At 40.6% G+C, this 26,877-nt stretch overlaps 1 protein-coding gene across 1 annotated transcript; it reads right to left on the bottom strand.

The window, feature by feature from the left end:
* Positions 1-8,483: 8,483 nt before the first annotated feature.
* On the bottom strand, positions 8,484-25,377 carry LOC101360783 (zinc finger protein 501-like). The gene is made up of 4 exons (XM_023738783.1): positions 25,296-25,377; positions 16,403-16,526; positions 12,108-12,258; positions 8,484-11,745 (listed from the first exon to the last, which is right to left on the bottom strand). Exons 1-4 carry the CDS (start codon positions 25,305-25,307, stop codon positions 10,521-10,523), a joined length of 1,512 nt encoding a protein of 503 aa, XP_023594551.1. The 5' UTR covers positions 25,308-25,377; the 3' UTR covers positions 8,484-10,520.
* Positions 25,378-26,877: the final 1,500 nt, after the last annotated feature.

The following is a 26,877-nucleotide window of genomic DNA, read 5'->3' as shown; positions in this document are numbered from 1 at the left end:
TCCAGTGTACAGTGTGGAGAGAGGTCTGCCCAACTTGAGCTAGTGGGGAGAGAGGTTCATTTAGTATGTCTCTGACCACAGTATGAACCACGGCACAGAACATCATATCCATGTCTAGGACAGGCCAACTCTCGGTTAATCTCTATGGCTACTGCAGTTGAAAACATTTCTGCCTTTACGATAATTGGACTTTAAAATACAGCCATGAAATGCAGTGGGAGAGAGTTTCTGGCACTGCAGTTTTCAATCTGCCAACCTCTCTCCCACCCCCACTATGACTGTTAGAGGAACTGCCCTTCCCTCCTGTGCTTTGGAGCCCAGTCCCTCCTGCCTTCAAGGAACTCAACACCATCTTCAAATGAGGTTATGAGTATCCCTGGGAGAACAAAGACTTGTGGGCAGAGATAGCATCAAGAGACACAATTTCTAGATGGTCCACTTGCACATTGACTCTATCCTAAAATGAATCTGCTGACAATGCTTGAGGTCAAGGTGTCAAGCCAGTTTACCTTTCCACCTCCCTTTTCACTCTCTCCCACTTTTAAAAGAAAAACACACCTTTAATGTCCCCTAACTCTAATATGATAAACTGCCCTAGGTGTAAAAAAAATCCTCAGAAGAGAAAATGATCCTAATGAATAGACATTTGATGTGTCTTGGATAGTGGATTTGGTGCACGCCTCAGAAATTGAAAAGTGAAGTTGACTAGGTGACGCCTTCCGCAATCAGGTGGGTTCCAGTTCTGTGCTTTTGACAACATGGAAGAAGGACCTAAACTAGTAGCCAACTGAAAGACCAGGGAAATACTTTATATGATTTTTGAGCATTAACGTTGAACTCCAAGGACAGAATGGCATTGATACAACAAAACACCTTTCATGCCTGCCTACTTATTTACATGAATAAGCATTTCTCAGTGCTTATGTCTATAAAGACAAAAGGCAGGAAAAAAATCGATACTGAGCCTGAGCCGCCTTCTTTATAGAATAAAGTAATATTCACAAAGACGTCAACTAAATGTAAGAAAAATTGTGAATACTAACCCCTTTATTCTCAGATACATTTCTGGTAAAATGTTATTTTATGCTTAATCATCAAAATTAACTATATGATTATATGATATATATATATCATATATATAATATATATATGATATATATATGGTTCATTTGTCCATTCAAGAAATAATTGATGAGTCCCTACTATGTTCCAGGCATGGTTCTAGACATTGTTGACACATCGATAAACAAGAGACAAAAATTCCAGCCCTTATGAAGTTTATATTCTAGTGGAAGGGAGACAAGCAAATAGCTAAATTATGTGATAGAAGGGATAAGAGCTAAGGGCTAGGCAGTGGGAGGTGCTGCAACTCTAAACAGAGTGGTCAGGGAGAACAAAGACTTGGAAAGGGGGGCATCTAGATGAGGACCACTCCTAGACAAGAGGCATAAAGAAGGCCTGTGAGAGTGCCTGGATGCTTATGCAATACTGTGGGAGGAAGCCAGTGTGACCAGAGAGAAAGTGAGGGATAGATGTAGGAGTTGAGGCCAAAGAAGTGAGAGGTGCAGAATACAGACAGCCTTGCAGGCCACTTTATGTTGGCTTTTACTCAGAATTAGATGGATCCCCTGAAGGTTCTGAGCAGAGAAGGAGCACGAGCACATACCAGACCACAGTGTGGCAAGGATGGAAGTGGGAGCCCAGATTGGGAGGGGGCAGGTTATTGGCAATATTCCAAGTGAGAGATTGATGGTGGTCAGGACCAGGTGAGCAGCAAAAGTGGATATTTTTTGAAGGTAGCAACAACAGGATTTACTGACAGATTAGGCATGTAGTGAGGAAAAAAGGAGTTAAAGATGCAAAGATTTTAGACCTTGAAATTGAAAGGACAAAGTTGTCACAAAGACAAGCCAGCAGAGAGCATAACAACAAGGTGTGTAAGGAGTGGGAGTGGGGGAGGGTGTGATCATTGAGGTTATGTGTCACCTTGGCTGGGCCATGAGTCTCAGTGTTTTGGCAGTTATGATGCAGTTTATCAGTCATAAGATGATGTGATCACTTCCATGATGAGATTTTATATAATGTGATCACCTCCATGATGAGATCTGCTGTGAGTAGCCAATCAGTTGAAAGGGAGTTTCCTTGGGGGTGTGGCCTGCATCAAATATAAGTGGACTTCCTGGCAAGGCTCGCAGGCTTTTGCTCGCTCTGCATCCTGCAGCTGGTTCCTGTTCGTCTGACCTCCAGTTTTGGGAATTGAGCTACCAGCTTACCTGCGGTCTTGCCTGCCAATCTTTGGATTCATTGATCTTTGCAGCCTGTGAGCAAGAGCCCTGCTCTCTGACCTGCCGATCTTGGGTTCACCAGCCCCTGCAGCTATGTGAATCAGCAGAAACTTCTATCCTGACCCACAGACTTGGGACGCTCCAGCCTCTACAACTGCCATTTCCTTGATATAAGTCTGTATATATGCTTATACACTTTACTGTTTTTGTTTCTCTAGAGAACCCAGCCTAAGACATCTGATATCAAGAGTGGTTCTAGAGAAAATTGTAAGGATGTGTTTTCTAAATTGGTTCTCAAATCTGGTTAGTCTTAAAGATGTTGATGACTCTGCTTCGAGTAGTAAAGAGGGTACTGCTAATCCATGACATGAGGTGATAATACAAATACACAAAATATCACCAGGAGTAGATCAGGTATTGGTGAGAGGCAAAGCTCCGGGTGATTGCATGTTTGATGATACCTTTCTACATTTCTGTTATAATGAAAAGTATAAGGAAACTGGCTGGTTGGTGGTGAAAGAGATGAGCTCAGGGCTTCAGAGTGAAAGCTCAAGCACTGCATAAACAACCTAAAAGTTTCCACTTGTGCCTTGAAAGAAAGCCTTATTTCTTGTAGTGACTGAGCTGATAATTGCCAAAAACCAAAACCAAAGTCTTATTGTACGAGACAATGTTGAATGTTCTAAAAACACATCCTCACCACCAGCTTTGGCTTGTAGACCTATAACTAGACTTAAGTCCCCAGCAAGCCCCAAAAGGTGAAGTACAAAATGTGACCCAGAAGGAGGTACACTAGACTTCAAGAGAACAGCTTGACTTTTCCAATATGTACAAAGAGAAACCTGGGGAATAAGTTGTTGGAATGACTACTAAGGGTGTGGGATAATGGTGCAAGGAACATAAGGATGGATCAGTCTGAGTTTATTGATATGGGCCCACTAAGCACAGATTCTTCATTGAATGTTTCAGCTCGAGAGGGTAGGAAAGGATCTAATAGTTTATTTGGTTGGGTCACTGAAGCATGGATTACATGATGGCCTATGCTAAATCAAGTTGAACACCAGACCACCCTTGGTATACTGTAGAAGAAGGTATCCAAAGGCTTAGGGAAATTAGCATGTTAGAGTGGGTTTTTCAGGGTAGACCCACAGACCCACACATGGAGTACCCAGAGGGCACATCTTTTACCAAAATGGTGGGGAACAAATTTGTGAAGGGAGCCCCAGCATCCTTCAAGACTGCTGTGATTGCTATTTTATGTAAGTCAGATTTGACAGTGGGAGCTGCTGTAATTGAATTAAGACATAACTACAGTGGGGTTGACTGAACCCCATGGTGGTAGGGGCCAACAAGTGACGGCACTCAATCGACAAAGGTAGGTGTGGTTACCATAATGGACAGCAGAGTCAAAGCAGTAATCAGAATAGTCTGAATCATATGGACTTATGGCTTTGGCTACTTAGTCATGGTGTCCTAGGAGTGAGATAGGAAAACCACTAAATATTTACTTGAGCTATACAAGGAGAAGCATTCTAGGTCAAGTGAACAGCATTTGTACCCATTCCAAAGAAAGGTGATCCAACAGAATGTGGAAATTATTAAACAATATCATTAATATCACACACAAGTATAATTTTGCTGAAGATCACTCAAAAGTCACTGCAGCAGTATATCGACAGGAAACTGCTAGACATTCAAGCCAGGTTCAGAAGAGGACGTGGAACAAGGGATATCATTGCTGATCTCAGATGAATCCTTGCTGAAAGCAGAGAATACCAGAAAGATGTTTACCTGTGTTTTATTGACTATGCAAAGGCAGTGACTGTGTGGATCATAACAAATTATCGATAATGTTGCGAAGAATGGGAATTCCAGAATACGTAGTTGTGTTCATGAGGAACCTGTACGTAGACTAAGAGGCAGTTGTTCAAACAGAACAAGGGGGTACTGCGTGGTTTAAAGTCAGGAAAGGTGTGTGTCAAGGTTGTATCCTTTCACTAATTCAACCTGATGAACAATCCGAGAAGCTGGACTATGTGAAGAACTTGGGATCAGGATTGGAGGAAGACTCATTGTGATGGTTAAGATTGTATGTCAACTTGGCTAAGCCATGGTTCTCAGTGTTTTGGCAGTTGTATAATGTGATCACTTCCCTGTTGAAATTTGATATGTGATAACCCCCATGATGGAATCTGCTGAGTGGTACCAGCAGGGTCGGGGCCTGTGGCAGCTCACTGCCCCCTCAGCTTCATCTCTCTGCCCTCCCCTGGCTACTTCCTTCCTGCTCGCCTTGCCAAAGTTTTTGGCTTGTTCCAGACCGAGCAGCTGCCTCGTCTCATCTCCAGTTCTTGGGACTTGAGCTAGCAGCTTACCTGTCAATCCTGGAATTCGTTGATCTTCACAGCCTGTGAGCAAGAGTCCTGTTCCCTGACCTGCTGATCTTGGGTTCGCCAGCCCCTGCAGCTACGTGAATCAGGAGAAACCTTGCGGTCTTGTCTGCTGATCTTGGAATTCATCATCCTTCACAGCCTATGAGAGGGAGCCCTGCTCTGACCTGCCAATCTTGGGTTCACCAGCTTCGGCTGCATGAATTGGGAGAGGCCTCTACCCTGATTCACGGACTTGGGACGTTCTAGCCTCTACAATTGTGTGAGCTGTTTCCTTGATATAAATCTCTCTCCATATATATATGCTTTACAGATTTTGCTTCTCTAGAGAACCACGCCTAAGACACTCATTAACAACCTGCCATATGCAGATGACAAAACCTTGATTGTTGAAAGTGAAGGGGACTTAAAGCACTTTCTAATGGAGATCAAAGACTACAGCCTTCAGTATGGATTACATGTCAACATAAAGAAAAATCCTCACAACTGGACCAATAAGCAACATCATGAAAAATGAAGAAAAGATTGAAGTTGCCAAAGATTTCATTTTACTTGGATCCACAATCAACCATGGAAGCAGCAGTCAAGAAGTCAAAGGGCGCATTGCATTGAGCAAACCTGCTGCAAAAGACCTCTTTAAAGTGTTCAAAACAAAGATGTCACTTTGAGGACTAAGGTGGGCCTGACCCAAGCCGTGGTATTTTTAATCACTTCATATGCATGTGAAAGCTGGACAATGAATAAGGAAGACCAAACAGAAACTGATGCCTTTGAATTATGGTGTTGGGGTAGAATGTTAAATATATCATGGGCTGCCAGAAGAACAAACAAATCTGTCTTGGAAGAAGTACAGCCAGAATGCTCCTTAGATGCAAGGATAGTTTTCACTAGCTTTTTTTAGAAGTAGATTGCCAGGTTCTTCATCCTAGTGTGCCTTAATCTGGAAGCTCCTCTGAAACCTATCCACCACGGGTAACCCTGTAGTTATTTGAAATACCAGTGGCATAACATCCAGCATCACAGCAACAGGCAAGCCACCACAGTTCAAAAATGTGACAAACAAGTGCTTATGTTTTTCAACAATATAAATGGCGACTATACACCTGGACCTCACCAGATGGAATACACAGGAATCAAATTGGGTACATCTGTGGAAAGAGACGATGGAGAAGCGCCATATCATCAGTCAGAACAAGGCCAGTGGCCAACCGGTGAACAAACCATCAATTGCTAATATGCAAGTTCAAGTTGAAGCTGAAGAAAATTAAAACATGTCCACTAGAGCCAAAGTACTACTTTGAGTATATCCTATCTGAATTTAGAGACCATTTCAAAAATAACCTTGATACATTGAACACTAATGACTGAGACCAGACGAATTGTGGGATGTCATCAGGAGCATTATACATGAAGAAAGCAAAAGATCATTAAAAACACAGGAAAGAAATAAAAGATGAAAATGGATATCAGAAGAGACTCTGAAACTTGCTCTTGAACATTTAGTAGCTAAAGCAAATGGAAGTAATGATGGTCAGAGCAGAACAGAAAATTTCAAAGGGTGGCTCAAGAAGACAAAGTAAAGTATTATAATGAAATGTGGAAAGACCTGAAGTTAGAAAACCTAAAAGGGAAGAACATGCTCAGCATAACGGCACCATCCTCATGATTGTGGATTGGGCCATGGTGATCCATAGGATTTTCATTGGCTGATTTTCAGAAGTAGATCATCAGACCTTTCTTCTTAGTCCATCTTAGTCTAGAAGCTCTGCTGAAACCTGTTCATCATCAAAGCAACACACAAGCTCCACGGACAGGTGGTGACTGTGCATGAGGTGCATTGGCTGGGAATTGAACCCAGGTCCCCACATGGAAGGTGAGGATTCTACCACTGAAACACCTCTGCCCCAAGGGCTCTATAAAAACAAACCCATTGCTGTCCAGTTGATTCCAACTTATAGCAACCCTATAGGACTGGGTAGAGCTGCCCGATAAGGTCTTCCAAGGATCAGCTGGTGGATTTGAACTGCTGACCTTTTGATTAGCAGCTGAGCTTTTAACCACTGCACCACAAGGGCTCCAAAAATGTAGTCAATTTGATTCTTGTGTATTCCATCTGGCAAGGTCCACATGTATAGTTGCTGTTTATGTTGCTGAAAAGAGGTTATTTCCAATGAATAGGCCATTGGTCTTGCAAAATTCTATCATTCGATTTCTGGCATCATTTGTATCACCAAGGCTATAGTTTCCAACTACTGATCCTCTGTTTCCAACTTTTGCATTCCAACCACCAATAATTATCAATGCGTCTTGATTGCATATTTGATCAATTTGACTGTAGAAGTTGGTAAAAGTCTTCTATTTTTCATCTTTGGCCTTAGTAATTGGTGTGTAAAGTGGAATAATAGTTATATTAACTCGTCTTCCTTGTAGGCATATGGATATTATCACTGACAGCCACTGTACTTCAGGATGGATCTTAACATGTTCTTTTTGATGATAAATGCGACGCCACTCCTCATCACTCCTGGCATAGTAGATCATATGATTGTCTGATTCAAAATGGCCAATACCAGTCCATTTCAGCTCACTAATGCCTGGGGTATCAATGTCTATGCATTCCACTTCATTTTTGATGACTTCCTATTTTCCTAGAGTCATACTTTGTACATTCCACGTTCCGATTATTAGTGGATGTTTGCAGCTGCTTCTCATTTTGAGTCGTGCCACATCAGCAGATGGTTTCAAAAGCTTGACTCTATCCACTTCAGTTAGGTCGACTCTAAGGAGACAGCTCTTCCCCAGTCATCTTTTGAGTGACTTCCAACCTGAGGGGCTCATCTTCTGGCTCTATATCAATGCTCTGCTATTAATAAGGTTTTCACTGGACAATTTGTTCAGAAGTAGACTGCCAGGTCCTTCTTCCAAGTCAGTCTGGAAGCTCCACTGAAGCCTGTCCACCAAGGTTGACCCTGCTGATATTTGTGAAGTTAGGTCTGATGCCACGCCGTTTTTACACAAGGACATTTTAAGCCGACGACAGGAAGAGCAGGTTGGGAACCAAGAATTAAGCCTTGGTGTTGCTAGGAGCCTTGACACTCAGAGAAGACCACTCTAATACAAAGCCGCGCTTGACCACTGTCCTGGTTATCAATGTTTTCCTTCTGCTGCAGAGTCCCTCTTGCCTGCTCTTTAAAAATGGAGCTGAGCTTTATATTTCTCTTCTGTCAATTATCTGTGTATGCAGTATATTGGAAGAAGGGGCTTCCCTTTCTGGCTCCAGTGAGATCTCTCACCAGGCTCCTGGAGAGGGCCCTTTTCCTATTTTGCTCCGTGTGGACTCTCCAGTGCTGGGCTCCTGCATGGTGTAGCATTTGGACATTACAAGCTTTCTCTGGCTCTCGGTTTGAGCAGTGGTGGCATAGCCTGGAAACCTATACACTTGGGCCTGTGGCCTAATCCAGATGTCACCTCCCACAGCCTCTCCTAAGCAAATATATACCTGCATATCAGGTGAGCTGCCCATCCAAAAGTTAATCTCCTGAAGCAAGTGGCAAACAGAAGTGTGTGCTAAATTTCTCTAAAAAGCAGCCTCTACACCTCCCAGCATCAACTGGAATTATACATCAATGGTGACATATAAAATGGCACAGCCCTTTTGCAAAACTGCTAGTTCCCTATAAAGGAAAACAAAACTACCATATGATGCACCCATCTCGTAGGGATATATGCAAGAAAAATAAAACCTATGTTTCATGAATGTTTATAGCTGTTTTATTCATAAACAGGAAACACAAATATCCTTCCACTGGTGAATATACAAAATGAGGTGTGTATACAACAGAATACAATAAAAAGGAACTATCAATACATTCAACGTGGATGACTCTCAAATTCATAATGCAAAGTGAAAGGAGCCAGACTCTAAAAGCTACATACTGAATGACTACTATAAGGACAGTTGCCAAGGATTCACGATGAAGGGAAGGTTTCACTAAAAAGGGGCAGTACTATGATTCATTTGGAGAGAAGAGGTATTCTGTACTTTTCTAGTGGTACTAATTATATGAATTCATCAAAACTTGTACTAGTGTGCATTCCAAGAGAATTTACTGTTTTTAAACTTTAAAAAATTGTATATGTAATGGGCAGTGACTATAAAAAAATTGTAAATTAGGGAGAAGCAAAATGACTAAAGCAATCAAGTCTCCTCTTCGGGAGAGAATCCCTGTTAACTTTCTAGGCTTCCCTACAACTGATCTGTCTGCACTTTTTATAAAATTGCCATCAAGGACACACCATTTTATACCCTGCCTTTCAAACAACAGTAAGCTATGATTGCCTCTCCTATGGTAGACTAAAACTTTTTTTGACAAATTCATTTACTTGCAGTTCAATATTGTGACATGTAGCCATTTATTGAAAACTCCCCATTGTACACTGCCACCATTTCCTGCCTTTCAGTATTTCAACTATCACTTTAGGGTGCCCATTCCATAAGATGGTTCTGAAAGGTGAATTACTCGGCAAATGGGAAACCTAATAGGAAATGCTTATGGATGTAGGACCATTTCCTAGACAACTTACATGATAAGTCATGGAGGAAACCGCCAGTTCAGCACGGGGTGGTGGCTCTGCATAAACCTCCACGTCCTACAGGAGGTATGCACCCAAATGGAGCACCTAACAATCATAACCTCACCTCCTGGCCTGGCACTCTCTCCTGAAACCATAGCATTACCAAAAAGACACTGTCTCAAAATGCAGCCCGAGCCTGTGCTGTGCAGAAGCTCTACTGCTGCTACATCAGGTTGTGGATATGCGTGGATCCCAAAAATGAGCAATCCTTTCTGCTTCTCACAGCACCATTTCTGAGGGACATTCTATCAGTAAACCAGGGATAATGGTTGGGAAGAATAAAGAGAAGCAATGCAAAAAATGTTCAGTACAACACTACACACACAGTAATGATCCACTGTTTAAGAAAACACAGCTTTGCATAAAAGGAGGCTAGAGAAAATACCCAAACAAGTGTGGGATACTGATTCATGGCCTAAAAACCAATTTTTGCTGAGAACATGCTGCATTAGAATGTGAAGTATAAAAACTTCAAAAACAGGTGATAAAAAAGAAAACCCACTTCTAAGATACTCATAAGCTGAAGAGACTTTGTAATAGAAATTTCGAATATAACAGAAGCAGAATGACATTTTGATACTTCCCTAAAGCAATGTACTATAACTGAAAGAGTACTTTGCTTACAGTCACAGAGTCTGTGTGTCAGGTCTCACAGGGCTCCTAAGTGAGAAGGGACACCAAAGGTTTCCATTTTTTACATTTATAGAATCAACCCACAATGTAATATCTTACGTTTTGTTAGAATTCCAAAAGATTCACAGGTGTTTCCATGTTCCTTACATTTTTCTCAAATACCACCTCACATTCAGTAATTATTGAAGGCTTTACCATATGTGTGAAAACCTCACATCTCAGGAAATACAGCGGGAAAAGTAAAAATTTTCCCATAGTACATTCTTTACACTAGTTTCTATCTCGTGTTTCTTTTCTGATTTTCAAAACAATGAGGGATGACCAAAAGGTTTCCAACATTATTTACACATGTATTCTTTCCAGTGAACCTTCTCACGTCTTCCAAGTGCTGAGAACTGGAGTTTCCCTTTTTCCTCACATATATAAGGGTTCTCCCCACTGTCAGTTCTTATATGTTTAGTGAGGCATTAAAAATAGCTAGACCTTCTCACATTCCTTGAATTCAAAACCTATCTCTCCAACATAACTTTTGTCTTCCCTGGGGCAAGAAGGAATAGCACTTTGTCACATTCCTTTATTCCTAAGGCTTCTCTCCACTGTGAATTCTTGTATGCTTAGTAAGGTTTGAGGACCAACTAAAGGCTTTCCCACATTCCTTACATTCATAAGGCCTTTCTCCACTATGAGTTCTTTTATGTGTAGTAAGTGATGAGGAATCACTAAAGGCTTTCCCACATTCCTTGCATTCATAAGGCCTCTCTCCACTGTGAGTTCTTATATGCTTAGTGAGGTTTGAGGACTGAATAAAGGCTTTACCACATTCCTTACATTCATAAGGCCTCTCTCCACTGTGAGTTCTTATATGAGTAGTGAGGCTTGATGACTGACTAAAAGCTTTCCCACACTGCTCACATTCATAAGGTTTTTCTCCACTATGAGTTCTTATATGTGTAGCAAGGGATGAGGAATCACTAAAGGCTTTCCCACATTCCTTACATTCATAACGCTTCTCTCCACTGTGCGTTCTTATATGTGTAGTAAGGCTTGAGGACCGACTAAAGGCTTTCCGACATTCCTTACATTCATAAGGCCTCTCTCCACTGTGAATTTTTGTATGTGTAGTTAGGCTTGAGGACTGACTAAAGGCTTTCCCACATTCCTTACATTCATAAGGCTTCACTCCACTGTGAGTTCTTATATGTGTAGTGAGGTGTGAGGAACAAATAAAGGCTTTCCGACATTCCTTACATTCATAAGGCTTCTCTCCACTGTGTGTTCTTATATGCGTAGTGAGGGATGAGGAATGACGAAAGGCTTTCCCACATTCCTTACATTCATAAGGCCTCTCTCCACTGTGAGTTCTTATATAACTAGTGAGTTCTGAGAAACTAAAGTCTTTTCCACATTCCTTACATTCATAAGGCCTCTCTCCACAGTGACTTCTTTTATGTTTAGAAAAAGATGAACAACTACAGGGTTCCTCACAATCCTTACATTTACAAAGTTTCTCTCCAGTGAGTGTTCTTACACGAGGTTTTAGGTAAGAGGGACAACTGCAGGCTTCTCCACATTCCTCATGATAGAGTCTGTATCCAGTGTGAAATCTGATGTGATGCTTAAATGATGAATGATCCATGAAGACTTTTCCGCACTCACTGCATTCAAAAGGATTTACTCCAACAGTAATTTTTTTAAGCCTAGTAAGATCGGCAATGCGACTGAAAGTTTTTCCACACTGATTAACTTTTTTGTATTTCTTTACTTTCTCTTCCTTATTTGCATGGAGGCTCTCTATCACATATTTTCTGTAAAAAATAAGCAGCATGTTGTTAGAATTAAAATTTTTACCATTTCAAAATTACCATACACTGTGAAAGTACATTTTCTACCGAGCTGTCTCAACTGGCATAAGCTGAATCATCTCACAGAGGGTGCTACCATCACCATCAGTCTTTCTAAATAACAGAGCTTTTTCATAATTGTGTACAAGTGAATCTCTCTTAAATATCAGTATGTGGCTCATATTTGTGAAAATACTGTAATGTGAAAATTAGGTGAATATGTAATTTTAGAACTAGTTTTATGCATACACACATAAACCCACACAAATGTCATGACACCTTAAGACCCTCTCCTGAGGCACTGTATACTATCATGTGTATGATACCTCGTTTGCCTTCCCTGGTTGTTGGGCTGATTTTCATTGCCACGGAATTCAAAGATTTCTCCTGACATGGATGACCAGGAGTCATTCTTCATCAATCGCACTACTGTATGTTCACTGGAAAACTTTTCTCCATTGTTATCCTGTTGAGAAACTGACCCAATAATTTTAAGTGGCGTTTCACAATATGAAAAAACAGTAAGGAAATTTTCATGAGGAGCAACCCAGCTGGGAGGAAAGACTGAGGAACGTTTAACTACTCCAGGATTTTGGCAATAGTCCAATGGGTAAGAAATTTGCTAATAATTCCATGATGATTGAGAGTGATGGTAACTTAAGTACAATGTAACTAAGAAAGCAACATTGAAAAGTACTGAAAATGATGCATGTGCATACAGGTAATATTAGAAGAAAAAATGGAGACTGTCTTTTTTTTACAAACACAGAAGACGAGAACTGATGAAAAATTTAAAATGTCAGCTCAGCTATGTGTGGAAGTTCACCCTCCTCAAACCAAGAGAGATTTTTTGAGTTGATTTCTTCAAATGTAATTACAACCTAGCAAGGCTGGTCCTTCAAAGGATTCTTGCCATTCTATGCTCCCTGACATAGTGGCTTTGGGTAAATCCAAATTCCACTCTCCACAGATCCTTCCCTTGCTTCCCAGGAAAAAAAGTCAGTGTGATTAATATGGTGCTCCCTACACGTTTGTCAGTTTGTTGTACTGTGGTGGCTTGTGTGTTACTATGATGCTGAAACTATGACACTGGTATTTCAAACACCAGCGGGGTCACCCATGGTGGAGAAGTTTCAAGAGAGCTTCCAGAGTAAGACAGACTAGGAAGAAGGACCTGGTAGTATATTTCTGGAAAAACTGGCTACTAAAAGCCTTATGAATAGCAACAGAACATTGTCTGATGTAGTGCCAGAAGATGAGGCCCTGAGGTTGGAAGGCACTCATACAACTGGGGAAGAGTTGCCTCCTCAAAGTAGTCGACCTTAATGATGTGGATGGAGTTAAGCTTTCAGGATATTCATTTGCTGAGGTAACACAACTCAAAATGAGAACAGCTGCAAACATCCATTAATAATTGGAACATGGATAGTACAAAGTATGGATCTAGGAAATTGCAAGTGGCCAAAAAAAAAATGGACCACATAAAGATCGATATCCTAGGTATTAGTGAGTTGAAATGGACTGGTATTGGCCACTTTGAATCAGACAATCATATGGTCTACTATGACAGGAATGATAAATTGAAGAAGGATGGCACTGCATTCAACCAAAAAGAACATTTCAAGACCTATCCTGAAATACAACACTGTCAGTGATAGGATAATATCCATATGCTAATAAGGAAGACCAGTTAATACAACTATTATTCAAATATACACACCAACCACCAATGCCAAAGATGAGGAAACTGAAGATTTTTACCAACTTCTGCAGTCTAAAATTGATTAAACACGCAATCAAGATGTATTGATAATTACTGCTAATTGGAATGCCAATGTTGGAAAGAAAGTAGTAGTTGGAAAACATGGCCTTGGTGACAGAAACGATGCTGGAGAACAAATGACAGAATTCTGCAAGACCAATGACTTCTTCATTGCAAATACCTTTTTTCACCAACATAAACAGCGACTATACACATGGACCTCGTCAGACGGAATACACAGGAATCAAATCGACTACATCTGTGGAAAGAAACAATGGAAAAGCTCAATATCATAAATCAGAAGAAGGCCAGGGGCCAACTGTGGAACAAACCATCAATTGCTCTTTATCAAGTTCAAGCTGAAATTGAAGAAAGTTAGAATAGTCCACAAGAGCCAAAATACGACCTTGAATTCACAGACCATTTCAAGAATAGATTTGAGGCATTCAACACTAATGACTGAAAAACAGACAAGCTGTGGAAGGACATCATACATGAAAAAAGCATGTGGTCATTAAAAAGACAAGAAAGAAATGACCAAAATGGATGTCAGAAGAGACTCTGAAAGTTCCTCTTGAACATAGAGCAGCTAAACTGAAAGGAAGAAATGATGAAGTAGAAGAGCTAAACATAAGATTTCAAAGGGCAGCTTGAGAAAACAAAGTACTATAAAGAAATGTGTAAAGACCTGGGTTAGAAAACCAAAAGAGAAAAAAACACTCAGCATTTCTCAAGCTGAAAGAACTAAAGAAAAAATTTAAGCCTCGAGTTGCAATACTGAAGGATTCTACAGGGAAAATACTGAATGATGCAGGAAGCATCAAAAGAGGATGAGAGGAATACACAGTCACTATACCAAAAAGAACTGGCTGATGTTAAACCATTTCGGGAGGTAGCATATGATCAAAGAACTGGTGGTACTGAAGGAAGACACCCAAACTGTGCTGAAGGCATAGGCGAAAAACAAGGCTTCAGGAATTGAGAGAATACCAATGGAAATGTTTCGACAAACAGATACAGTGCTAGGGGTGCTCACTTTCTATATCAAGAAATTTGGAAGACAGCTTCCTAGTCATCCAACCGGAAGAGATCCATATTTCTGACCATTTCAAACAAAGATGATCCAACAAAATGTGGAAATTACTGAACAATATCTTTGATATCACACACTAGAAAAATTCTACTGAAGATCATTCAAAAGTGATTGCAATAGTACAGTGACAGGGAACTGCCAGAAATTCAAGCCGGATCCAGAAGAGAACTTGGAACAAGTGATATCACTGCTGATGTTAGATGGATCATGGCTGAAAGCAGAGAATACCAGAAAGCTGTTTACCTGTGTCTTACTGACTATGCAAAAGCATTTGTGTGGATTATAACAAATTATACATAACATTGCAAAAAATGGGAATTCCAGAACACTTAGTTGTGCCCATGAGGAACATGTACATACACCAGGAGGCAGTTGTTCAAACAGAACAAGGGGATACTGAATGGTTTAAAGTCAAGAAAAGTGTGCGTCAAGGTTGCACCCTTTCACCATACTTACTCAATCTTTATGCTGAGCAAATGATACGAAAAGCTGGATTATATGAAGAAGAACGTGGCATCAGGATTGGAGGAAGACTCACTAACAACCTGCGATATGCAGATAACACAATCTCGCTTGCTGAAATTGAAGAAGACTTGAAGCACTTACTGATGAAGATCAAAAAGTACAGCCTTCAATATAGACTGTAACTCAACGTTAAAAAAAAATAATCCTCACAACTGGACCAATAAGCAACATCGTGATAAACGGAGAAAAGATTGAAAACTGTCAAGGATTTCATTTTACTTGGATTCACAATATCCACAGGAGTGGAGATCAGGAAATCAAGCAATGTGTTGCACTGGGCAAATCTGCTGCAAAAGACTCTTTTAAAGTGCTGAAAAGCAAAGATGTCACTTTAAGGGCTACGGTGCACCTGACCCAAACCATGACATTTTCAATTGCCTCATATGCACGGGAAAGCTGGACAATGAATAAGAAAACTGAGAAAAAACTGACGCCAAATATGGTGCTGGTGAAGAATACTGAATATACCACAGACTGCCAGAAGAACGAACAATTTTCTTGGAAGAAGTACAACCGGAATGCTCCTTAGAAGGATGGTGAAACTTCATCTCATGAACTTTGGCTATGTTATCAGGAGGGACCAGTCCCTGGAGAAAGACATTATGCTTGGTAAAGTAGAAGGTCAGCAAAAAGAGGAAGACTCTCAAGGAGATGGACTGACATAATCGCTGCAACGATGGGCTCAAGCATAACAACTGAGGATGGTGCAAGACCGGGCTGCGTTTCGTTCTGTTGTACACACAGTCGCTATGAGTCCGAACCGACTCAAAGGCTCCTAACAACAACAACATGGTGCTCTTGAGGAAAGGCATATCATGAGGGAAGACAGAGGAGCACATTTCCTTGACATTACCCTAATACTTTGGTCTCCAAGGTCTCTAGAGATGGAAAGGTGTGAGTTTATTTGCAGCAAAATAATAACATCAAATTTTTAATATACACAGTAAAACTTTAACAAGGTACCAAACCACAGATCTCTTTGCCTCACACTGACACCCACAGCCAATACTTCCACAACACTTAAATAGCTTCAAGGCTTTAAACCACAAGAGAAATAGCTTCATATACAGATTTTTACTTTCATGGGGAAGCCATTAGAGTCTAAGCTCCTTCAGGGTACTGAAAACGGGTGTTATGTTTACCAATGAGTATCAATTCCTCAACCCAAATTCTGTAAGAAGGTTGATGAGAACAATTTATTTATATACTAAAGAAGTAAGTAAAAATGAAGCCATCCTTACCTGAGTCCAGGTTCCTGAAGGTTTCCATCATCACATCTCTATAGAGATTCCTCTGAGAAAAATCCAGCAAAGCCCACTCTTCCTGGGTAAAGCACACGGCCACATCCTCAAAGACCAATGAGTCCTAAAACATCATACATATTCTGGATCAGCAAAATACCATCTTCCCCAATATGTATAAAAAGGATGGGTGAGTCTGACAGTCCTGGGGAACTGAGCATTCATAGGGAAAAGACACAAAGTTTCTGTTCCATCTAGAATCTGGCCATCAGACTTGTCCCTTTGCTGTCTGCATTTACCTCCTGAGTGCTGGAATCTTATTTCATAGATTTTACAATATTTCTAACATAGTGAGCTTATCGCTTCAGATTGACTATGACCAATTTCAGTCTTCTTCCTGTTTCCTTATGGTCCAGAACAGCCAGAACACATAGCAGAACGTGAAGAAACTGTCTGTAAATCAAAGACTTATTTCCAAATTCAGATCATTTTTTTGTGGAAAACAAAAAAGTCCACCTCCTTCCATGTTGTTGTTGTTAGGTGCCGTCAAGTTGGTTCTGACTCATATCGACCCTATGCACCACAGAATGAAACACTGCCTGGTCCTGCACCATGCTCACAATCATTAGGCTTGACCCCACTGTTGCAGCCACTGTGTCAATCCACCTCATTGAGGGTCTTTCTGTTTTTTGCTGACCCTGTACTTTACCAAGCATGATGTCCTTCTCCAGGGACTGATCTCTCCTGACAACATGTCCAAAGTATGTAAGTAGTAGTCTCACCACCCTTGCTTCAAAGGAGCATTCTGGTTGTACTTCCTCTAAGACAGACTCGTTCCTTCTTTGGTACTCCATGGTATATCCAACATTCTTCTCCAACACCGTAATTCAAAAGCATCAGTTCTTCTTTGGTCTTCCTTATTCATTGTCCAGCTTTAGCATGCATATGATGCAATTGAAAATATCACGGCTTGGGGCAGGGGCACCTTAGTCTTCAAGGCGACATCTTTGCTTTTCAACACTTTAAAGAAGTCTTTTGCAGCAAATTTGCCCTCCTTCTTCCGTAAGACCCATCAAAACACTCAACAAAACATGAAGCACAAGTGAAAGCAGAATAAGACATTAATAACTAGGAAATACTGAGGGACTGACACCTTTTTCCTTTACTTGACTAGACAAAGCAAGCATAAGAATGATTCAAATACAGCAGAGTTTTTAGAATTAGACTAGAAACTTAAAACATTTTCTTTTTTTGGAACTAGACTAGAAATTTAAAACATATTTTCTTTTTGACAATGAATGCAATGCCATTCCTCTTCAATCTGTCATTCCCAGCATAGCAGACTGTATGATTGTCTGATTCAAAATGGCCAATACCAGTCCATTTCAGCTCAGTAATGCCTAGGAGAATATCGGTGTTTATGTGTTCCATTTCATTTTTGACGATTTCCAATTTTCCTAGATTCATACTTCATACATTCCACGTCCCTATTATTAGTGGATGTTTGCAGCTGTTTCTTCTCATTTTGAGTCATGCCATTAGCAAATGAAGGTCCCAAAAACTTGACTCTATCCACATCATTAAGGTCAACTCTACTTTGAGGAAGCAGCTCTTTCCCAGTCATCTTCTGAGTGCCTTCCAACCTGAGGGGCTCATCTTCTGGCACTAAATCAATGTTCCACTGCTATTCATAAGGTTTTTACTGGCTAATTTTATTTTCAAAAGTAGACCACTAGGTCCTTCTTCCCAGTCTTAGTCTGGAAGATCATCTGAAACCTCTCCATCATGGGTGACCCTGCTGGTATACGAATACCAGTGGCATAGCTTCTAGCATCACAGTAACATGCAAGCTCCCATAGTAAGACAAACTGACAGAGGCATTCATCATCAAAAAGATATCTGAAAATCTATCCTAAAGTATAAAGCTGTCAGTGATAGAATATCCATACACCTACAAGGAAGACCAGTTAATAGGAGTATTATTCAAATATCAACGACTAAGGCCAAAAATGAAAAAATTGAAGATTTTTACCAACTTCTACAGTCTGAAATTGATTGAACATGCAATCAGGATGCATTGATAATTACTGGTGATTGGAACGTGGAAGTTGGAAACCAAGAAGAAAGATTGATAAAATTGGAAAGTATGGCCTTGGTGATAGAAATGATACTGGAGAACTCATGATAGAATTTTGCAAGACCAACGACTTCTTCATTGCAAACAACTTTTTTCAACAACATAAATGGTGACTTTACACGTGGACCTCGCCAGATGGAACACACAGGAATCAAATCCACTACATCTGTGGAAAGAGACGATGGTAAAGCTCAATATCAACCGTCAGAACAAGGCCAGGGGCCAACTGTGGGACAGACTATCAATTGCTGATATGCAAGTTCAAGTTGAAGTTGAAGAAAATTAGAACAAGTCCATGAGAACCAAAGTATAAGCTTAAGTATATCCCAGCTGAATTTACAGACCATCTCAAGAATAAATTTGATGCACTAAACACTAAGGACTGAAGACCAGACAAGTTGTGGAATGACATCAAGGACATCACACCTGTTCTTTTGATGTTTCCTGCATCATTCAATATTTTGTCCACAGAATCCTTCAATATTATAACTCGAGGCTTAAATTTTTTGTTCAGTTCTTTCAGCTTGAGAAATACTGAGCATGTTTTTCCATAAAAATATGTGTTATAAATCTTAGCCCCTACACCTGTGTTAGGAGCCCTGGTGACACAATGGTTATGTGCTTGGCTGCTAACCTAAAGCTTGGCGGTTCAAATCCACCAGCCGTTCCACAGAATATAGATGTAGCAGTCTGCTTCCATGAAGATTTTAGCCTTGCAAACCCTATGAGGCTGTTCTCTCTACTCTGCTATGAGTCAGAATCAACTCGATGGCAACGGGTTTGGGTTTGTTTTGGTGTATTAAGTCAGTCTCTCTTGAGACATAAAAAAGCAGATTAGGCATAGTGGAGGAAGCAGAGATGGGGGAAGACAGATGCCACACCACAGGAAGATCGCCAAGGAACAAGGACCTTCCTCCAGAGCCAACAGAGAGAGAAAGCCTTCCCCTAGAGCCAGTCCCTGAATTCAGACTTTTAGGAGGGTGTCAAGAGTGAGGGTATAACCATTACATGGATGTTCATTTTATATTTCACTCAACTGTACGTTTAATATATATTTTTCTGCGTGTGTGTAAAAAACTCTAATCAAATTTAGAAATAGAAACATGCAGAATCTGAAAATGGGCATACACAAAAAATGTACATGTAAGAGCATACAGAGTGAAAAGTTCAACACTTTCCCAGAAAAGCAGAGGAAAAACAAGGCTATCAAATATTCTATTCCTATTCAACCTTATCCTAGAAATTTTAACCAATACGTTCCCGTCAAAACAAACACAGGAAAACGTTAAGCATTAAAAAAAAAAAAAAACACAACTCATTCTGTTTTATAAATTAATTATGTACAACCACAACAGAGTATACAAATTATTGTAAGATTGAGATTTTGGTACATTTTTCAGGTTGCAAAATATCAAAGTAAGGTTTCTTTTATACACTTATATACACTAATACCAAGTAGTTTAAAAACTTTAAAAGGATAACGTATTTTAGTGAAAACATAAAAGACCAAGGAGTGTAATAAAAGATCCTAATAAAAAATTATAAATTCTTAAAGAACATTGAAACTGACTGAAATAAATAAGACAGAGCATGCTTTTAGAACACTGTTCTACCCAAACAGATCTTATTTCCAGGAAGAAATTCCAAAAAATTCCAACCATTTATGTATTTTTTAGAACTTATAAGAAATACTTCAAAATTCATACAGAAGTGCAAATGTCCACGAACAGCCACAATGTTCTCTAAGAAATACTGCCTGGGGACGTGTCCAACATATATAAAACTGTATGTGTACGTGTATTTAATAAACAGCACAGTATCAGTAGAATACAGAAACTACATCAATGGAAAAAAGTAAACAGACCAGGAGCAGATCCATCTACCTATATAGAAAGTTGACTCCTGACACAGCATGCACTGCAGGGCACTGCCAGAAATTACACACATTTTAATATGTGGTGACAAATCAACCGATTACCTAATTGGAGTAATTAACATACGTCTTAGTTATCTGGTACTGCTATAACAGAAATCCTGCAAATGGGTGGCTTTAACAAAAAAATTTATTCTCTCACAGTTTTAGGAGATAGAAGTCCGAGTTCAGGGTGCCAGCTCTAGGCGAAGGCTTTCTCTCTCCATGAGCTCTGGAGGGTCCTTGTCTCTTCAGCTGCTTCCTTGTTCCTTGGAGAGCTCCACGTGTCTTGGCATCTATCTTATCCCATTTCTGCTTCTACTTTGTGTTTAATCTCTTTTATATCTCAACAGAGATTAACTCAAGATACATCCTACACTAATCCTGCCTCATTAACATAACAAAGACAATCCATTCACAGATGGGATTATAACCTCAGGCATAGAGGTCAGGACTTACAACACATATTTTTGGGGGACACAATTCAATCCATAACAACGTATTATTACCAACCTCATATGTAAAAATAAGTTTCCAACAGCTTAGCTTTAAATGTAAAATTATAAACACTTCCATAAGGCATAAACAAGTGACTTTATGACATCAGAATAGAGAAAAACTCATAAATAAGAAGCATAAGACATAAGAAAAGAGACTAATAAATTCAACTACATTAAAATTCAAAACCATTCAAAGGGCGGCAAACAGTGAGCACAGAATCTACATACTAGAAAAAAATTTTCAATATGTAAATAAAAAAATTTTTTCAAATGCTATCAAGAAGTCCTAAAAAGTCAGAGATGGATTAACAGTGGGAACATATGCACAGCCTGCCAATACTGAAGTAGTTTCAGATAACTGCAGAATAAAATTAAAGATACCCTTTCACACTGATTACAAAACAAAAATTAATTCAATGATCCATATGTTGCCAAGAAAATGAAACAAATCAGATACACATACATACTTAGTGGGAAAATTTGTAAAGTGCCTCAGCATTTCCTAGTAAATTTAAACTTAGCTATGATCTACAACTCAGTGGTTTCCCCTCACTAGCATTTTGTGCAAAAGCACTTAAGAGCCTGGAAAGAGAAGGAACAGAGCAAAACTATTCACAAGAGCAAAAACTTAACCTGAAACAACCTAAAACCCGGGAGCTATACAATGGATAGGTAAACTGTGGCCCATTCATAAAATGTAACACATATATACATCGAAATATGGGTAGACTAGAGCTACACACACACCAACATGCATGAAACTCAAAAAATCACAAGGAAAACAAGTCACTAAAGGACTCCAGAGTAACTGCATTTACAAAAAGCTCAAAAGAGGCAAAACTCAATACAGCAAAACCTGCGAAAGCTGGAACCTGTATAAGGCAGAAACCTATCAGAGGAGGAAAGCTCACATATTTTGTACTAAAATGATTACTTCAGCCTGTCAAAGGTGGAAAACTTGCAAGACCCAGAACAACAAGGCAGTCGTGTCGAGTTCCGGCTCTGCCAGGTTGCACTATGTGTAGCATACGAGTTAAGTCAGGTGGTAGAGCTGTAATAATAGCAATAACAACAATAAATTCCTAATATATAGATAGTTGTTATCTCTAGGTTAATGAGATCAGGGCAGGACACACTGGGTGGCTGTAAGAACTCCCCAGCTTCTATTTATAATTCGGTGTTTAGTGTTATTAAAACCTTACATGAAAAGTTTCACGTATTCTGTGTTTATAATATACTTTACAATAAAAAACTTAAAGCATTATTTAAAACTTAGAAATGTAATTTCCATGTATCAATTTTATCAGGATTTATCATCTCACAACCCCTTTTTAACTTATCTTAGGTAAGAAGGGCTTTTATACCTAACTTTTGATACCTGAATAAGCTTTGGAAATGCAAAACGTTGGCAACTATCCAAGTGTCCATTCACTGCGGTGAGGTTAAAAAAAAGACAAAACTAAGATCCACCAAATGCAGAATGTTATGGATCAAACTGTGTCCCCCAAAATGTAGGACAATTTATCTAGGCCACGATTCCCCGTATTGTGTGGTTGTTCTCCAATTTATGATCTGAGGTAATTTTCCTATGCGTTATAAATCCTAGTCTATACCTGTGGTTAATGAGGCAAAATTAGGTTATGCTAAAGAGAACTAGGGTGGGATGCAACAACCTCAGGCTGGCCACAGCCCTGATCCGATGCAAGAGGAGTTACCCTGGTGGGTGGCCTGCATCACCTTTTATCTTACAAGAGATAAAAGGAGAGAGAAGTGAGCAGAGAGGGAGCTCATGCCACCAAGAAAGAAGTGCCAGGAGCGGTCCAAGTCCTTTGGACCTAGGATTCCTGCGCTGAGAAGCTCCTAGACCAGGGGAAGACTGATGACAAGGACCGTCCCCAAAAAGTGACAGAGAGAGAAAGCATTCTGTGGGAGCTGGCACCTTAAATTCAGATTTCTAGCCTCCTAGACTGTGAGAGAATAAATTTGTTTTAAGCCATCCACTGGTGGCATTTCTGTTATAGCAGCACTAGCTAAGACACAGTACTATGAAGTTTTATACAACTTTAGACATAAACTGTCTATGTATTGTTATGGACAGATCTCCAGGACCATTTCTTACTTGAAAAAAAGCATAAATTCCACGCTATTTTTTGTGTAACAAAGTAGGGGAAATACAAACTTCTAACTCTACTTGCTTGAATTTCTGAAAAAAAATACTGGCAAGATGTTAAGAAAAGTTTACAATAAAGCTGATTATCTAAAGGTGCAAGAATGGTCTGGATGAGGAGAATAGTAAGAACAAGTCTTCATAAAGTATCCTACTTAAGGTCATGTTGAGATTTGAACTTTAAAGGTACACCTACTCCTCACTTATCGATTATCTCTTTATCCAACATTTCACATTTATGACGATAGTTAAAAATCTATTATATGACTATTTTGCACATTAATGATGTATGTCTGACAGTGGCGAACGCTGAGGTGCAAGGCAAGAGTAACACTGGCTCTAATGGTTGTGTCAACTTGGCTGAACCGTGATTCTCAGTGGTTTGGCAATTATGTAATGATGTAATTTGGCAGTCGTGTAATGATGTACTCATCCTCCGTTTTCACATAATGCTGATTTTTGTGTAACAACCTGGCCTTTGGAACCTAACCATGTTGCTAAGTGAGGAGTGGGTTTATTATCTATTGGAATAACACAGTAATTCTACTTTTAAACATAATATTAATCAACTCTGATATTTAATGTGTTTCCTAGGAATTCCCATTTTTAAGGATAAAACCACTGGAGATTTAATCACTTAAACCAAAATCAAACCAAACCCGTTGCTGTCAAGTCAATTCCAACTCATAATGACCCTACAGGACAGAGTAGAACTGCCCCATAGGGTTTCCAAGGAGCAGCTGGTGGATTCGAACTGCTGACCTTTTGGTTAGCAGCCGCGCTCTTAACCACTGCAACACCAGGGCTCTTTAATCACTTAGGGCCTAATTATTATGAAATGGCCTAATATATTTGTGCAAATCATATAAGCGAAGTCAGAGCTCTCTGTTTAAATGCAGAAGCCAGGGATATCAGTCTGTATGTATATTTTATCTCAGGAAAATGTTTCCAAAATCGCTAGAAGACTTAGCACATTAGGGGTTCTGGAATAATATGTTAAATGTAGTGAGAGTCTTCAAGATTCTTCTCAATATTTAAGTACACTTCAGAGTAACTTTTACATCAGTTAAAATAGGCATTCCTCTGTATTTAAGAAGTTTCATACCCATTAAATTAAAAACTTCTCACCAGAAACGTAACAAACTAATCCGAAATTTGCTTAGTGGAAACCGTGACCCTGAGAAATTAAATACACCCATTTCATATGTTGAGTTTCTCAAGCAAAAAAGAACACTTTAATTTCAGATTCTAATCCAAGACTGTTGGGAGCAATCAAAAATTTTTACATTTAATGCCAGCTCTAGGCACAGACAGGATGGGAACACAAGGACCTGGATTGAGTATCATGGTTCTTGCACACCTGAAAGCTTTAAGCAAAACTATTCTCCACTGGAAAAAAAAATGGTTTTGGAGACCCCACACGATTCAGCTGGACTCACTCTCCTCATTCCTTTGATGAAGTCATGAGAGTGCTGGCCCCACACAGGACTCCACAAAGAGGATTTTCTCTCTAATAACTTCTCTCCTGTTCTTTATCCCATGACACTGTGTGAGAGGTGGAGTTATGGTTTTAGAACTGCACAAAAAGGATGCAGTGCCTGCGGGAAGCCAAGAAAACTATTGTTAGTGATGGGACAAGGATGGCTCTAGAGGGCCTGGGGCTCACTCTCCTCAGCAAGAGCTGCACCAATTTTAAGTTATGCTCAGGAGGTTCTGTCTCTAACATAGAGCTCCAAGGCCAGGGCGGGGATGTTAACACCCCATGGTGCCACCTCTGAGAGTCACATAAGGAAGGTGACCCCAGGCATCCAAGGCCTGAAAACCCACATATGTACAGAGGAAAGGCCCAGTGAGAGTGGAGCAGGGCCTTATGATGCTTCTTAGAACTCAGTCCCTTGGCCTCTTCTGCCACCTTTTACCTCATAGAACACAGAGCACAGAGCTGGTCCCCCACCAAATCATACGTAACCACATCCCCTTACACTAAGAATTACCCAGTTCTCTGTGGTACTCACTATTTCCTGGCTCCAGTTTCTCAAAGTCTAAGTGAATATCCTCTCTAAACTCAAGAAGCCACTTAAATAAGAAGGATGGCAGTGGAAGCAGGGCCACTAGATAGTCTGAAGGCATATAAATGTTTGTTCCACACAGCCAGTCAGAGCACTTGAAATCCTTACTTGTGATTGCATGGATATGCAAGATAGTCACCCGAAGTTCCCAGCTGCCTAGAATGGAGTAGTTCTCTCTCTGGCACACCTGAGACAAAAAATGGAGAGGAGACAGTGTTGAGAAAGGAGGACAGGTTCTTGGTCTTCAGCTCTTTCCCTGGGCAGGGCTTCCTATTAAGCAGCGTGGCTCTTTGGTAGCAGAAATTGTGGCTGAATCACCAACCATCCAATCCCACACAGAACCTGCCTCAGCCAATCCTTAAGATCTTGGAGAAACACTGGCTGCATGATCTCTACAAACGCGTTCATCATCTATCTAGATTTTTCAGCCATATCTTTTTTTTTACACCAGACAAATTAGAGTCGGTTATATTGTTTCTCACACAATTGTAATGAAAATGTCTGCCTCATAGCCAAAGAAATTCCATGAATGTGCCTCTTACTCTTTTCCTCCCGAAATTGGGATAAATATGGTCTTAAATCCACGTAGTAGTTCCAACTCATGATGCTTAAAATTCTTTATATGTGTTAAAGACCTACAGTTAAAGGAGGGGGTATATATTCCTCACCATAAACTTACTTTTTATCTGACCAACAATACTTAACAAAAGTCCTGCCTTGATGAAGCACGGAAAACAAAGGGGAGCACGATCAGCGGCCGACCAGAGGAGGTGGGGGCAGGGCATTTCGACGCGGGCTAACTGCCCTGACTTCGATATGGCATTTCTCATAAACTCCCAGGCCAACCTGCTGCTGGTGTGGAAACCACACCTTTGCTTAGCGACGATTTGTATTATTTTACCTGTTAATGCACCGACACTGGTACACCCCGACTATGTGGCCGGGCTCGCGCAGAAACCAGCCACAGATCAGTCCGGCACGAGCGGGAAGGGGGTTCGGGCCCGGGTTCTCGGAGGCGGCGGCGGCAGTGAGAGGCCCCGGACGCAGCCCGGCTGGAGAAGTCGCGCGCGCTCTAAAGCAGCCCAGGGAGGAGGGAGAGGCCAGGACTGCGCAGCAAAAAGGAAGCTGCGCCTCTAGACCCCAGTCGGACCCGCCTGTTCCGCGGGCTCCCCTGGTACTAGAGCAGGCAAGATACCTACACATACGAAACGTACTTCACACCAAAGGAGTGCGACAAAACATGGATGCCGGCCGTGGACGTGCGCTTTCCCTTCCGGTTTCTGGGACTCTCACAGCGGAAGGGGAGGGGTTCCGTGCGCGGACCCCGAGGGCTCCCCGCAGTGACGTGTATTTCCCTGGATTCCCCTGGGCTTTGGGAATTGTCCACTGACTTGCTGTCTTTGGTTCCTTTATAGACAAAATCCTAACGTGTTGCCATGCAGTCGATTCTGACTCATAGCGACCGTGTAGGACAGCAGAACTGCCCCATAGGGTTTCCAAGGCTGTAATCTTTATGGAAGCAGACTGCCACATCTTTCTCCCGCGGAGTGGCTGGTGATTTCCAACCTCTGACCTGTTAGCCGAGCGCTTAACTGCTGCTCCACCTGGGCTTCTCTTGAGAAAAGCCTAAGTGTTCTTAAATGAGTATATAAAGTTAAACCTGGATTTCAGTAGTCAAAGATTTCTACTA

The sequence above is a fragment of the Trichechus manatus genome, unplaced genomic scaffold (assembly GCF_000243295.1).
Source record: "Trichechus manatus latirostris isolate Lorelei unplaced genomic scaffold, TriManLat1.0 scaffold00122, whole genome shotgun sequence".
Taxonomy (NCBI): domain Eukaryota; kingdom Metazoa; phylum Chordata; class Mammalia; order Sirenia; family Trichechidae; genus Trichechus; species Trichechus manatus.
This window is presented reverse-complemented; position numbering and strand designations above follow the sequence as displayed.

Coding starts and splice junctions, on each gene's coding strand:
- LOC101360783 (XM_023738783.1), bottom strand. Junction 12,259..16,402: donor CTTCAGGAACCTGGACTCAG/GTAAGGATGGCT, acceptor TTATTGGGTCAG/TTTCTCAACAGGATAACAAT. Junction 11,746..12,107: donor AACCAGGGAAGGCAAACGAG/GTATCATACACA, acceptor TATTTTTTACAG/AAAATATGTGATAGAGAGCC.